The sequence below is a fragment of the Cervus canadensis genome, chromosome 18 (genome assembly GCF_019320065.1).
Source record: "Cervus canadensis isolate Bull #8, Minnesota chromosome 18, ASM1932006v1, whole genome shotgun sequence".
NCBI lineage: Eukaryota > Metazoa > Chordata > Mammalia > Artiodactyla > Cervidae > Cervus > Cervus canadensis.
Genome location: NC_057403.1, coordinates 40,365,864 through 40,380,906, shown reverse-complemented (window position 1 = coordinate 40,380,906; position 15,043 = coordinate 40,365,864). Strand labels below are relative to the sequence as shown.

Sequence of the window (15,043 nt, the reverse complement as noted above, 5' to 3'; positions counted from 1 at the left end):
GTTGAGCACCTTTTCATGTGTTTGTTAGCCATCTGTATGTTCTTCTTTGGAGAAATGTCTGTTTAGTTCTCTGGCCCATTTTTTGATTGGGTCATTTATTTTTCTGGAATTGAGCTGCAGGAGTTGCTTGTATATTTTTGAGATTAATCCTTTGTCTGTTTCTTCATTTGCTATTATTTTCTCCCAATCTGAGGGCTGTCTTTTCACCTTACTTATAGTTTCCTTTGTAGTGCAAAAGCTTTTAAGTTTCATTAGATCCCATTTGTTTAGTTTTGCTTTTATTTCCAATATTCTGGGAGGTGGGTCATAGAGGATCTTGCTGTGATTTATGTTGGAGAGTGTTTTGCCTATGTTCTCCTCTAGGAGTTTTATAGTTTCTGGTCTTACAAGACCAGAGGCTGCCAGTATTATATCCTGCTTTTCCTCAGGAGTGCAGCAAAGGGATAGTAAAATCTGTTAAGTCCCCCCAGGTGAGATCAAAAGATCTTACTAGTGGGGTAAATTCTTTTGTAAAGAGTTCAGGATCCTCAGAAAAACTTCCCAACTTGTCCTCTGCCATACTTAGATCAGACCTTGAGAAAGGTACATAGACACATATTGTTCCTCAATTTCCATCAGGAACTTCTCTCAGAGGCAAAACTGTAGGGGCAGTTGGTTATATCATTACAGTGCTAGTTGAAAAGGCCAGTTTTCATTCCAATCCCAAAGAAAGGCAGTGCCAAAGAATGTTCAAACTACTGCATAATTGCACTCATCTCATATACTAGCAAAGTAATGCTCAAAATTCTCCAAGTGAGGTTTCAACAGTACGTGAACTGAGAAGTTCCAGATGTTAAAGCTGGATTTAGAAAAGGCAGAGGAACCAAAGATCAAATTGCCAAAATCAGTTGGATCATAGAAAAAGCAAGTGAGTTCCAGAAAAGATCTACGTCTGCTTTATTGACTACACCAAAGCCTTTGACTATATGGATCACAACAAACAACAAATTGTAGAAAATTCTTCAAGACATGGGACTACCAGACACTTTACCTGCCTCCTGAGAAATCTGTATGCAGGTCAAGAAGCAACAGTTAGAACCATAGAACAACGGGCTGGTTACAATTTGGAAAAGGAGTATGTCAAGGATGTATACTGTCACCCTGCTTATTTAACTTAAATGCAGAGTCCATAATGCAAAATGCTGGAATGGATGAAGCACAAGCTGGAATCAAGACTGCCAGGAGAAATATTAATAACCTCAGATATACAGATGACACCACCCTTACGGCAGAAAGTAAAGAGGAACTGAGGAGCCTCTTGATGAAAGTGAGAGAGTGAAAAATCTGACCTGAAACTCAACATTCAAAAAATGAAGATCATGGCATCTGGTCCTATCACTTTATGGCAAATAGATGGGGAAATAATGGAAGCAGTGAGAGACTATTTTCTTGGGCTCCAAAATGACTGCAGATGGTGACTGCAGCCATGAAATTAAAAGATGCTTGTTCCTTGGAAGAAAAGCTATGACAAACCTATAAAAAACCTATGACAATTGTATTAAAAAGCAGAGACATTATTTTGCCAACAAAGGTCTAGTCAAAGCTATGATTTTTCTAGTAGTCATGTATGGATGTGAGAGTTGGACCATAAAGAAGGCTGAGCACCAAAGAATTGTTGCTTTTGAACCGTGGTGTTGGAGTAGACTCTTGAGAGTCCCTTGGACTACAAGGAGATCCAACCAGTCCATTCTAAAGGAAATCAGTCCTGAATATTCATTGGAAGGACTGATGCTGAAGCTGAAACTCTAATACTTTGGTCATCTGATGCAAAGAACTGACTCACTGGAAAAGACCCTGATGCTGGGAAAGATTGAAGGCAGGAGGAGCAGGGGTCGACAGAGGATGAGATGGTTGGATGGCATCACCAACTCAATGGACATGAGTTTGAGTAGGCCCGGGGAGTTGGTGATGGACACGGAAGCCTGGTGTGCTGCAGTCCATGGAGTTGCAAGGAGTCAGACATGACTGAGCGACTGAACTGAACTTGGGTAACTCAGGGTACAAAGAAGTTCCTGAATATGAGTGGGGCCTCTTTTCATCCCTAGTTGTGTCTTCTCCTGAGGTAATGGTTCCTCCCAGCAGGCAATGAGTAGCTCTGGCTCCTCCTTAAATCCTCCAGAGGATTTAACCTTTGGATGGCTCCACAGGGTAGGTCAGTTAAAATGTCTTCTGTCTCCTTACTAGAATTATCTCTCTGAAATATATACACGGTAAATTCCTTTTGGGTCTCACTGTCTAAATACATGGCCATGAAAATTTTAACATATGGAAGCTCACTCCATTTAAATTTCCTTCTACAATATAAATCTAGCTGCAATATAGTATCATAACTCAGAGACCCATTTAATGGCCATTTTTCTTGGCTTCTGGCTCAGACAGTAAAGTGTCTGCCTACAATGCGGGAGACCCGGGTTCAATCTCTGGGTCGGGGAGATCTCCTGGAGAAGGAAATGGCAACCCACTCCAGTATTCTTGCCTGGGAAATCACACGGACAGAGGAGCCTGTTAGGCTATAGTCCATGGGGTCGCAAAGAGTCGGACATGACTGAGTGACTTCACTTTCACTTTTTTCACTTTTCTTGGCTTCCTAGCTCATATCGTGACCAAATATGATTATATAGCCTAACAAGTTTCTTTGTTTTTAATCCCAGTAGTCTGAATCTTTCCCAATCCTGGAGGATAAGACTCAGGGGGTATTGGTAGGGACTAATGCTGCCTGACCCATTTCAGACCCAAACTGAGATAATGTCTCTAACTCCCATTCTATCCAAAATTTTATCCTTAAGTTAAAATCCACCACACAATTTGATCAAGATTTACACTTAGAATTTTAGATGCCATTCCTTCCAAGATAGTCTCCCAAATGGCTGTAGTGCCCAAAAGCTGTTGCAAAGAAACGGCACAAAGATGTCCTCAGTGGTGTTGAGGATGAGCTGGAGTTGGTCCAGTTATAAGTTGAGAATAAAGGGTCAGCACTTGTAAGGGTTAGAGGGAGGAGAATAAAAGCAATCTCCTGGGATGGTCTGCCAGTGGCTTGGGTGAGATTATTCACTGTAACAGAGGGTGGAACAGCAAGAGTGGAAAACCAAGTGTCTGTCAACAGAGGGACAGGCCACACAACTCACACCACAGCGGCACGATGGGCGGCTCCAGAAGCCTCAAGAGAGGTGATCAGGGTTCACACACTGAGACAAAAAGACCTTCACGACAGGGACTTCCCTGTTGGTCCAGGGGTTAAGAATGCCCCTTGCAAAGCATGGACAAGGGTTCGACCCCTGGTTGGGAACTAAGATCCCATGTGCAACAGAGGAATTAAGCCTTCACCCTGGTGCCTGCACAACAACTAAGACCCAATGCAGCCAAATAAATAGAGGTTTGAAGGGGCAGAGAGTAGTGGGGGAGAAAGAAAAGACCTCCATGACATTTTTAAGTGAAAAAAGGAAAGCGCAGAAAAATGGACTGGATAGACTGTGTGTATGTGCTCAGTTGCTTAGTTGTGTCAGACTCTTTGCGACCCCATGAACTGAACCTGACAGGCTCCTCTGTCCATGGGATTTCCCAGGCAAGATCCCTGGAGCCAGATTGCCATTTCCTTCTCCAGGGATTGAATCCAAGTCTCCTGCAGTGGCTGGCAGACTCTTTACCACTGTGCCACCTGGTTAGATGATAGCCCTGGGGTGAAGTGGGGAGAGGTTGGGGTATACACGGGAAATAGAGTAGGCATGGGGGAGGTCAGCTCTAACCACAGGGCACAGAGATTGCTTGTGCTGCTCTTTCCCATTCTATTTTATTCTGGACTGTTATAAATATATTATCTATTAAAGAAATTAAGAAAAGAAAGGATTAAAAAAAGAAAGGCACATGTAGTTCTCTGTGCAATGATACAGGACATCCCTAGGTATATTGCCAGGAGCAAAAGACTGGAAGGGAACAGGTGTGGTGGGGCTACCTGTGTTTTGTGTAAATAACCCACTGACTCACCCTGGAATGTCACACCCATAATGCCTCAGGCGAGGGCCAGGGATGGGGGTGTGGGCAGTGACCCAACCAGGATAAGAGATTATATATTCATTGATAACCCTTTGTATTCATTAGTAGCCCTTTGGACTGCTGAAATGTTTTTGCTATATGTCTGTGTATATTTTTAAAAGAATAAAAGCATTTTTTAAAAAATGGGCCCATCTGGAGAAGGAAATGGCAACCTACTCCAGTATTCCTGCCTGGGAAATCCCATGGACAGAGGAGCCTGGGGCTACAATCCAAAAGTTAGCCAAGAGTCTGACACAACTGAGTGACTAAACAACAACAAAAAATGAAAAGTAAGTGAAATTTTATATTCTTTAATGTGCATATTTTAAGTCATTTATTAGTTCCTCTTCTACTAGTAAAAATACAGAAGTAATGCATTTGCACCGAAACCAATGGAACAATGCCAATAATAAAAAAAAAACTTAGTATCTCTGCTTCTCTCCATTCCTCACTGCCTCCTTCTGTGTCCATTTCCTTTTGAGTAATGTCTGCACCTCCCCCGTATATTTCTTCATGCTTAAACATTAACACAAATTATTTTAGTATATTTTTTGCCCAAAAACTAGATGATACTTTATACATTTCTCTGTAATTTTCTTTTTTACATACAACTGTACATTTTAGATTTTCTTTTGAGTCAGTAAATGATGACTGAACTTAATTGTTTTAATGGTTGGAGTATATGCCACACTCTGCTTGTACTGATAACCTATTCAACTACAGTATTTCCCCAGTTGTGATATTTCAGACTGTCTCTTTTCCATTTAAAATTAGTGCTGCAATAAACAGTCACATATTAAAAAAAAATGGGCCCATCAACATTTACACAGTGCTACATATAAAATGGATAACCAACAAGAACCTACTACATAGCACTGTTATGCCATATTAATGTTATACGGCAGTGGGAGGGGACTTTGGGGGAAAATGGATACATGTGTATGTGTGGCTGAGTCCCTTTGCTGTTCACCTGGAACTATCACAACATTGTTAATTGGCTACACCCCAAACAAAATTAAAAGTTTAAAAAAAAACAAAGAATAAAAAAATAAAGTGAAGTGAAAGTTGCTCAGTTGCGTCTGACGCTTTGCGACTCCACGGACTATACAGTCCATGGAATTCTCTAGGCTAGAATGCCTGAGTGGGTAGCCTTTCCCTTCTCCAGGGGATCTTCCCAACCCAGGGATCGAACCCAGGTCTACCACATTGCAGGCGGATTCTTTACCAGCTGAGTCACAAGGGAAGCCCAAAATAAATAAAAAACAAAACAAAAACCAGGCCCATCAATAGAGAAATGGCTAAATGAACTAGGGTCCAACCAGTGACATTCTGGAATAGCCTGAATGGTTAAGAAGGAGGGAGACAGCTTGAAGAGATGCAGGTGCCCTGGGTATAATACAAGCAACTGAACAAAGATACAGAATTAAGCCATCAGTGTTTTTTTTAATGCATGGCGAAAAGAAACAGAAACACTCCAATACAGCAGTTCCCTTGGGGAGACAGGCGGGGGATCCAAGGATAATTTTAGTCTTATCTGTAATAAGTTTTTGCTTTTTAAGGAGAACGTGTCCATATATTGGTTATATAATTACAAATTGACTCCAAACATTCAAGAATCCCACAACCACAAGTGGGGCGTGTAGGCGGAGCTAACAATACAGGAACTGGTCTGCTCCATACAGTGGAGCATGGAGGAAGGTGGGGAGGACGCAGCATCAGGAATGCTGCCCTAGGGAGATGGAACCCACAAAATCAATGCTAAGGAAAACCCTGTGAGTCCCCAACACTGCGATCCCAATATGGCCAACCTCTCTCGCACCTCTCAGACCTCAACAACATTGTCTTAGCAGGCTAAAGAGCTGACTTTCAGGTTCTGTCCTGCCTCCAACCTGGAGAGGAGCTGCCGTGCCTTGCGGGGCTGAAGAGAGATCCAGGATTACCAAGAGGAAGAACTTTCTCATACTCCCAGGTGCACAAGGAGGTAGCAGGTATTCTTTAGAGAGACTGGGCTCCCTGTCCCTGGAAGCATACAAGCTCTTGTTGAGGAGACACCAGGGGACCTTTGAGAGCAAGCGTAAGAGCCTTAGATTTCTATGACCCTGTGAATCCTAATAATTTCCCTTCATTCTAACACCCACTGTGCTAAGCCCTCTGCAGGCATCAGCTTCCACCTCCCCCACAATCTCACCATCACCATTTCACAGATAAGGAAACTGAGCCTTAGGGATATTAGGGAACTTGTCCAAGGTCACAGAGCCAGGATTTGAAATCAAGCTTCTCTGCTTCCTCCAGTCCTCTCACTACTGCCCATGGATCACTGTGATCAAGTGGCGAGTGAAGCTTCCAATCTGTTTGTGCACTTGCTAACTGGGAATTGTGTGTGTGTGTGTGTTCACTCAGTCATGTCCCATTCTTCATGTGACCCTAGGAACTGTAGGCCGCCAGGCCCTTCTGTCCATGGGATTCTCTGGGCAAGAATATTGGAGAGGATTGCCATTTCCTCCTCCAGGGGACCTTCCCGACCCAGGGATTGAACCCACGTCTCCTGCATCTCCTCATTGCAGGTGGATTCTTTACCGCTGAGTCACTGGGGAAGCCCCAAGGATAGGATAGAAGCTTCTAAACACAAATGGCCCTACTGTCATAGACCATTCATAGGGCTTCTATTTCCCAAGCCTTCTGACTGCTGGGCCTTTATATGAGATATTCCAAGGTTTGTCTGCTCTGTACTTCCTTCTTACTACCCCTTTCACATAACTAAACCTTTCAGAGCCCATTTCTATCAGGAGGCCTTCCCTGGTGGCCCTGGCCTCTGATGAGTTTCCCATGCTGAATTTCCTCTTCTTCTCCTCCAAGGCACCCCATTTCCCACCAAAAAACAAAACAAAATCCCAAAAACAAAACAAAAGGAAGCACAGCTAGAGCCAAGCTTTGGATTCTCAGACCTGAGTGCAAATCACAGCTTGGCCACTCTACCCCATGTGTCCTTGTACGAGTCCCTCAACCTCTCTAAGTGTGTTCCTTCATCAGTAAACCCACATGAGGCTTCCCAGGTGGCACCAGTGATAAAGAACCTGACTGCCAATGCGGGAGACATAAAAGACATGGGTTCGATTGCTAGGTCAGGAAGATCTCCTGGAGGAGGAAATTATAACCCACTCCAGTATTCTTGCCTGGAGAATCCCATAGACAGAAGAGCCTGGTGGGCTACAGTTCATAGGGTTGCAAAAAGTTAGACACGGCTGAAGCAATTTAACATACATGCATGCAAACCCAAGAGATCACCTTTCTCCCCCGGGCTGGAGGAAGATTAAAAAAAATGAAGAAATGTGCACTTCACTTTATACTTACTCTGTGTAAGTCTCTGGGATCAGCCAAGTTAACCACAGCTTCCACAAAGTTCCTCCACCTACTAGCCAAAGATCTACAGCATCAAAGCTTCCAGGTTTTTAAGACCAAGGGTTATCTCTAGACCAGGCATGCCTGCTTCCTTTTTTATTTTATTTTTCTTTCTTTTGAGATGCTATCTGCATAAATTCATGCTTCCCTTTTTGCCTAGGCTGCTAGGAAACTCAACAAAGAATCAACAGCCTTAAATTTGTGACAGAGTCTAGATTCTTTTCAACTCTCTTTAAGTCAGCCCCTGCCCCATCTCCACTCACACACACACTACCAACTTTAAAAAATATATTACTTTAACTCTTCTGTCATATGTGACTTAATATCATATCCCATCTCATATTATTTCTGGAGCTAGATGGCGTAGGGGAAGTGACAAGTCAGTGAACACTGAGGTTGGTTCTTCAGGACACATTTAATACTAAGCAAAGAACACATCTCCTTCTCAAGAAGCTGAGGCCTTCCTACCCAGCCCCTCTTCCTCCTCCCACATCTGGAACCCTTCACCGGATCTTGGGAAACATGGATGTCTGATACCTTCCCATGTACTGCCTCCTCTAGGCAGCCCACCTGATCCCTCCATAGGAAGTTCATCCTTTGAGCACCTCCCTCAGAGACTAAGAGATCCAGAGAGCAGGCATTGGATCTGGGGTCTCCATTGCTCCCACAACAGCACCACACCCAGTGCCCAGCTGGGGAGGAGCCCAGCTGAGTGTGATAACAAAGTGCAGATCAGAAAAGTCAGGCCACTGGGGGCTTCGATCCCAGCTCTAACACTCTATGAGCTCTTGGGCCAAGAACTGACCTCTGAGCCTCAGTTTCCTCACCTGTAAAGTAGAGGAATATACGAAAATATGAAGCTCTTAGCAAAGAGCCTGGAGCCTAGTTGGCATCTGAGTGGTGGGAGCCACACTGGCTGCCCAGCAGACGTGGTGCCTGTTGAGTGGAGCCCCCTTTGTCTCATACCCCATGGAACTGTCCATTGCCAGAGAAACAGCTCAGGAAGCAGCTTCTCCCACAAGCCAATTGGTGAAGTCACAAAAAGGTGCAGGTCTTCAGCACTCCAATGGGAGACTCTCATCGTCCCACCCTGGGCTCCAAAATCACTGCAGGGAGGGTAAAGGAAGGCCATCCCACTCACAGCCCGTCCCTGGAGTCTAAGTGCCAAGCTCCCCCACAGCTCTCTGGGCCAGTCCTACATTCCATGGACATCTCTGTCTACATCTGTGTGCGATGGGAGCCAGATGCTCAGCACTTGGCTGCTAAGCCCACAGGGACCCCCAAATCAAGAGACACTGCCTCCTCCAGCGGAAGCTACTCCAGTTCTTGGAGACAGAGCAGGACCCTCCTCTAGTTCCTGGAGACACAGCAGGACCCTCCTCTAGTTCCCCTTATTCTAAGTCTCATTGTTCAAATGCAAAAGGGGCTGATGCTCAGGTCCTGTCTACCAACAGTGAACCCTGGGGGACCCACTCCACGGCCTCCCGTCCTCAGCCCAGCTTAGAGGCCCCTGCGGTTCCAACCCCCCTAAGGCTGCGAACAGAAAACCGTCATCACTCATCTCCCTTGGCTTCTGGCTACCCAGAAACAAGTGCTTCAACTTTGGTGTAGGGGAGCAAAATTTACCATCCCCAAGCTCATCTTTCTGGCATATCAATTTTAAGCTGGTTATTTGCTAAGAAAAGCAGGCAAGGGAAAAGCTGAAAACCAAGGCTCCTTACGCTTTTGTAAGAAATACTTACATTTGTAAGGATGTCTCCCTCACAGTACCAGGGAGAGGAGGTTGACCAAATCTCTAGAAACACATCCATGGAAAAAGCAACTACTTAAATCTGCACCACAACCTTACCCTGGTTTCTTGTGCTTTCCCCGGTCACATCCCATAACTGACCTCACATCCTCAACATCCTCTTTTTCTTTAGCTGAAGATGTGATCTAAGGGGAGGCCTTTGGCCATGTTTTAAGTTTCTCAGTTTTTCTGGGTCTCTCCCATGTGTACATAGCATTAAACCTTGTTTGATTTTTCTCATGTTCATCTCTTTCAGTGGCTCAGACAGTAAAGTGTCTGCCTACAATGCAGGAGGCCTGGGTTCGATCCCTGGGTCAGGAAGATCCCCTGGAGAAGGAAATGGCACCCCACTCCAGTACTCTTGCCTGGAAAATCCCATGGATGAAGGAACCTGGTAGTCCCTGAGGTTGCAAAGAGTCTGACAGGACTGAGCGACTTCACTTTCACTTTCATCTCCTTCATGTCAATTTAACTCTTAGACTAGCCAGAAGAACTCGATGGGTAGAGGAAAACTTCTTAAACTTCTTCCTCCCCTCCACGGGCTAAATCAACCTGCTGGCTACTCTCCCTACCTGTGTATGTGTGTTCAATCACTCAGTCATGTGTGACTATTTACAACCCTATGGACTGTAGCCCACAGAGCTCCTCTGTCCATGGGATCTCTCAGGCAAGAATACTGGAGTGGGTTGCCATTCCCTTCTCCAGGAGATCTTCCTGACCCAGGGATCAAACCCAGGTCTCCACCATTGCAGGCAGATTCTTTACCATCTGAGTCACCAGGGAAGCCTGCTCTCTACTTCTCTTCCACTTCCCTAGCCCCAAGCCTTGGCCTGCATGGTCGCCTGCCCTTTTAGCACCCTTCCCCTACTTCTGCCTCAGATATCAGTGAAGTGAAGTGAAAGTCGCTCAGTCATGTCCAACTCTTTGTGAACCCATGGACTATACAGGCCAGAATACTGAAGTGGGTAGCCTTTTCCTTCTCCAAAGGATCTTTCCAACTCAGGGATTGAACCCAGCAGGTTCTTTACCAGCTAAGCTGCAAGGGAAGCCCAAAGGGCAATGTCAAAAGCCACCTTTCTTCCACAAGCCTTCCTGAACTCAGAACTGATTCTCTCTCTCTTCTGTGCTTCCACACCCTTGGGTCGGGGACTTCCTTCGTACTTGGCAACTGCTCCCTTCACAAGCGGCCAGAAGCCTAGCACTCAGCATCGCTCCAGACAGGCCCTTCCTACCAGCAGATTTAAATTTGGGGGAACCTCTGCTCCTCCCCCTCCCTTCCCAGAGAATCTGCCAGACAACTCAGAGGAGTTTAAAATGCAGATTTCTGGGCTGTAGTGACTGAGATTCCAATTCCACATTTTTTCTTGGGGTGGGGACCAACACCTACAAGCTCCTCCAAGAGAGCCTGAGGGTGAGGTTGGGGACAGGGCTCACAGGAAGAGATCTGAGGAATTCTCGAAGAGATAGCAATAAGGAGCTCACGATCTCAGCCACAGTCAGCTCCTGGTCTTGTGGTCTTGTTTTTGCTGACAGTATAGAGCTTCTCCATCTTTAGGAAAACCACTAGATCATTCAGGTATGACCTAAATCAAATCCCTTACGATTATACAGTGGAAGTGACAAATAGATTCAAGAGATTAGATCTGATAGAGTGCCTGAAGAACTATGGATGGAGGTTCGTGACATTGTATAGGAGGCAGTGATCAAGACCATCTCCAAGAAAAGGAAATGCAAAAAGGCAAAATGGTTGTCTGATGAGGGCTTCCAAATAGCTGAGAAAAGAAGAGAAACTAAAGGCAAAGGAGAAAAGGAAAGATACACCCATCTGAATGCAGAGTTCCAAAGAATAGCAAGGAGAGATAAGAAAGCCTTCCTCAGTGATCAATGAAAAGAAATAGAGGAAAATAATAGAATGGGAAAGACTAAAGATCTCAGCAAGAAAATTAGAGATACCAAGGGAGATTTTCATGCAAAGATGGGCACAATAAAAGACAGAAATTGTATGGACCTAACAGAAGCAGAAGATATTAAGAAGAGGTGGCAAGAATACACAGAACTATACAAAAAGATCTTCATGACCCAGATAACCATGTTGGTGTGATCACTCACCTAGAGCCAAACATCCTGGAGTCCAAAGTTAAGTGGGACTTAGGAAGCATCACTATGAAAAAAACTAGTGGAGGTAATAGAATTCCAGCTGAGCAATTTCAAATCCTAAAAGATGATGTTAAAGTGCTGCACTCAATATGCCAGCAAATTTGGAAAACTCAGTAGTGGCCATAGTACTGGAAAAGGTCAGTGTTCATTCCAATCCCAAAGAAGGGCAATGTCAAAGAATGTTCAAACTACAAATCAATCGCACTCATCTCACACACTTGCACAGTAGTGCTGAAAATTCTCCAAGGGAGGTTTCAACAGTATGTAAACCAAGAACTTCCAGATATTCAAGCTGGATTTAGAAAAGGCAGAGGAACCAGAGATCAAATTGTCAACATCCATTGGATCATAGAAAAAGAATTCCAGAAAAAACATCTACTTCAGCTTTACTGACAACGCCAAAGTCTTTGTCTGTGTGGGTTACAACAAACTGTGGAAAATTCTTCAAGAGATGGGAATACCAGATGGGAACACCTGGCTGCCTCTTGAGAAATCTGTATCCAGGTCAAGAAGCAACAGTTAGAACCGGGCATGGGACTGCAGACTGGTTCCAAATTGGGAAAGGAGTACATCAAGGCTGTATATTTTCATCCTGCTCATTTAACTTCTGTGCAGAGTACATCATGCTAAATGCCGACTGGATGAAGCACAAGCGGGAATCAAGATTTCTGGGAGAAATATCAAGAACCTCAGATATGCAGATGACACCACCCTTATGGGAGAAAGTGAAGAACTAAAGAACTTCTTGATGAAAGTGAAAGAGGAGAGTGAAAAATTTGGCTTAAAATTCAACATTCAGAAAACAAAGATCATGGCATCTGGTCCCATCACTTCATGGCAAATTGATGGGGAAACAGTGGAAACAGTGACAGACTTTATTTTGGGGGGCTCCAAAATCACTACAGATGGTGACTGCAGCCATGAAACTAAAAGACTCTTGGTCCTTGGAAGCAAAAGCTATGACCAACCTAGACAGCATATTAAAAAGCAGAGACATTATTTTGCTGACAAAGGTCCATTTAGTCAACAGTATGGTGTTTCCTGTAGTCATGTATGGATGTGAAAGTTGGACCATAAAGAAAGCTGAGCACCCAAGAATTGACGCTTTTGAATTGTGGTGTTGGAGAAGACACTTGAGAGTCCCTTGGACTGCAAGGGGATCAAACCAGTCAATCCTAAAGGAAATCAGTCCTGAATATTCATTGGAAGGACTGATGCTGAAGCTGAAAACTCCAATACTTTGGCCACTTGATATGAACAACTGACTCATTTGAAAAGACCCTGATGCTGGGAAAAATTGAAGGCAGGAGGAGAAGGGGATGACAGAGGATGAGATGGTTGGATGGCTTCCAACCATCCAACCTACTGGATGGACCTGAGTCTGAGCAGGCTCAGGGAGTTGATGACGGACAGGGAAGCCTGGGTGCTTCAGTCCATGGGATCGCAAATAGTCGGACACGACAGAGCGACTGAACTGAACTGAAAGAGATAGCACTGGTCCAGGAGGACGTGTGATCACCTGGGTAAAGAGGGAAGCTTGATCTGGGCCCCTGCCTTCTGTGCTGACCCCTGGCATTCTTGCTAGGACCCAGCAGTGGGACAGCAGGAGGAGCCCTAACGGGAAAATGGATCTTGACCCGCTTCCATCTTCCCGCTAGTCCCCTGAAAAGCCCCTCCCACAGGGCAGCCACCCAGCTCCCAGACTGGCACCAGAGGGTACTGCGGGGCGGGGCGGGGGTGGGCGGGAAGCTAACACCTCCAAGCCTGAAACTGGTGCAGAAGTGGGTGTGCCCATCTATCCGTCTCGGCAGGGATCTACAGAGGGTATTGGATACAGGATTCCTGCCTCTGCCCTCCCACCAAACCCTCCCCCAACGCTGGGCGTGGTATCTTGGCCCCCAGGGGCCAAACCGGCCAGAAAGCGGCAGGTTACCCAGTGGAAGCTAGATGGGTCGGGCTCCCTCGCAGGGGTCCGTAGGGCCCGCTGAAGAGTCTGTGTTGCCCCCGGATGTGCCCGCTCGATTAGACGAGGCGTGTTCTGGGGTGCTGCCACCGGGAGCAGCTCGGAGCTCGGCAGAGGATCAGCTGAGATTCGACTTTGCCTCAGACTGGGTGCTGGAGGCCTGAGGGCATAGTCCCGGCAAAGCGAGAGCCAGAGTCCGGGAGAAACAGTCGCGCGCAGTGGTTGTGCGTTTGTGACCGCTTCTGTGGATGACCTCTTGGTGACCAGCGGGGACGGAATGATGGGGCGCTAGTGATGGGCACTCTGACATTGGTACACCTTGCGTGCAATCTAAGAGACGGCAACTAGGGTGAGAGGGTACCAAGGAGATCTCGGGAGCGTCAGTCCTACAAGCGCCCCCCGAGGAAGGCAAGGCGCACTGGGGCGCATGTGAGCCTAGGTTGGGGGTGTGCGGGGAGCAAAGAAAAAGGGCAGCTCCGGAGTCCCCGACCCCTCCAGGCCCGGCCGGGACCCCCCCTACACCACCACCCTAACCCGGTCCCGGGGCCCAGGCCCCGCGAGAGCGCTCACCAACTGCAGGAGCATGAGCGCACCGAGGCTGGAGCGCACGAAGCCCAAGTCGGGGCTCAGCGTCGACACCGCGGCGCCGCCTCCCTGCGCCGGGCTGCTGGTCCGCGTGTTCACTTTGGACGGGAACTCGGCCATGGCGCCTCCGCTCGCCTCCCGAGGTTGCTCCGGCCGTCGTCGCCGCCCCTCCCGCGGCAGGTGCCGGCTCCTGCGCGGCTCCTCCCCGGGGGGCTCCGGCTGGCGCAGCGGCTCCCAGAGCTACGCGCGGCGTCTGGGCGGGGAGCCTGGAGCCGCCAGGTGCTACGGGAATCCCGGCCCGGCCCTCCTCACGAGACCCGCCCCTTTAACCCTTCGCTCACCGCCGGCCGGTCCAGCTCCGAGCCGCACACGAGGTCGCCAATTCTTTACAGACGCGGAAACTGAGGCTGCGGTCAATGAGATGGTCCCACCAGAACAAGCCTAGACAGCCACACCTGTCTCTCCCCGGAAAGCCGCCTGCTGGCAATTTCCCCCGCATTCGGGGCGGCTTTGATCGCCCCGCGCCCTCCTCGCCGCTGGCTTCCGAGCCTCGGGATAAACTGCTGGCCGCTTGCAAAACTACCCACATCCCTCCTGGATGTCTCCCTAGCGCTGTGTCCTCTTGGGCGAGCCCCTGCACCTCTCTGATGTCTCCCCGTAAAGCGGGACCGTCATCGCGGTGTCGAGACTCCCAAGGAGTCCCCGATGACAAAGCATCCTTGAGGGGAGGGTCTGGGTGAAATGTGGGAGTGCGTGGAAGGAGGAGATCCTTTTATGACTCAATTGATCTGGTCTTCTGAAATGATGGGGCGGTAACTTAGAAGATCGCTGAGCTTCAGTTTCCTCCTCTGTAATACAGAGAGAGGAATGAATCTCACTTCACAGAGCCTCCGGCAGAATAAATGAAATATTGCACGGAAAGTTTTTGCCATTGGGTGCGGGGCGGGGAGGTTGTCAGAAAGTGGGAGATGATGTTGGAGTTACAGTTTCTTTGCTCCACTTGCACCCTGAAACTCACTTGGCGCACACACACACACACCTCTCAGGCTATAGAGACCTGCACAGACAATTGTTTCGTTTAT

General features: G+C 47.1%; 1 protein-coding gene across 1 annotated transcript in view; it reads right to left on the bottom strand.

The window, feature by feature from the left end:
- LOC122421598 (plasmolipin) overlaps nucleotides 1-14,220 on the bottom strand; it is a 32,006-nt gene extending 17,786 nt beyond the window's left edge. The window contains exon 1 of the mRNA XM_043437751.1: nucleotides 13,947-14,220. Coding sequence (XP_043293686.1) covers nucleotides 13,947-14,081 — 135 coding nt within the window. The 5' untranslated portion in view covers nucleotides 14,082-14,220. The remainder of the gene's footprint in view (nucleotides 1-13,946) is intronic.
- Nucleotides 14,221-15,043: the final 823 nt, after the last annotated feature.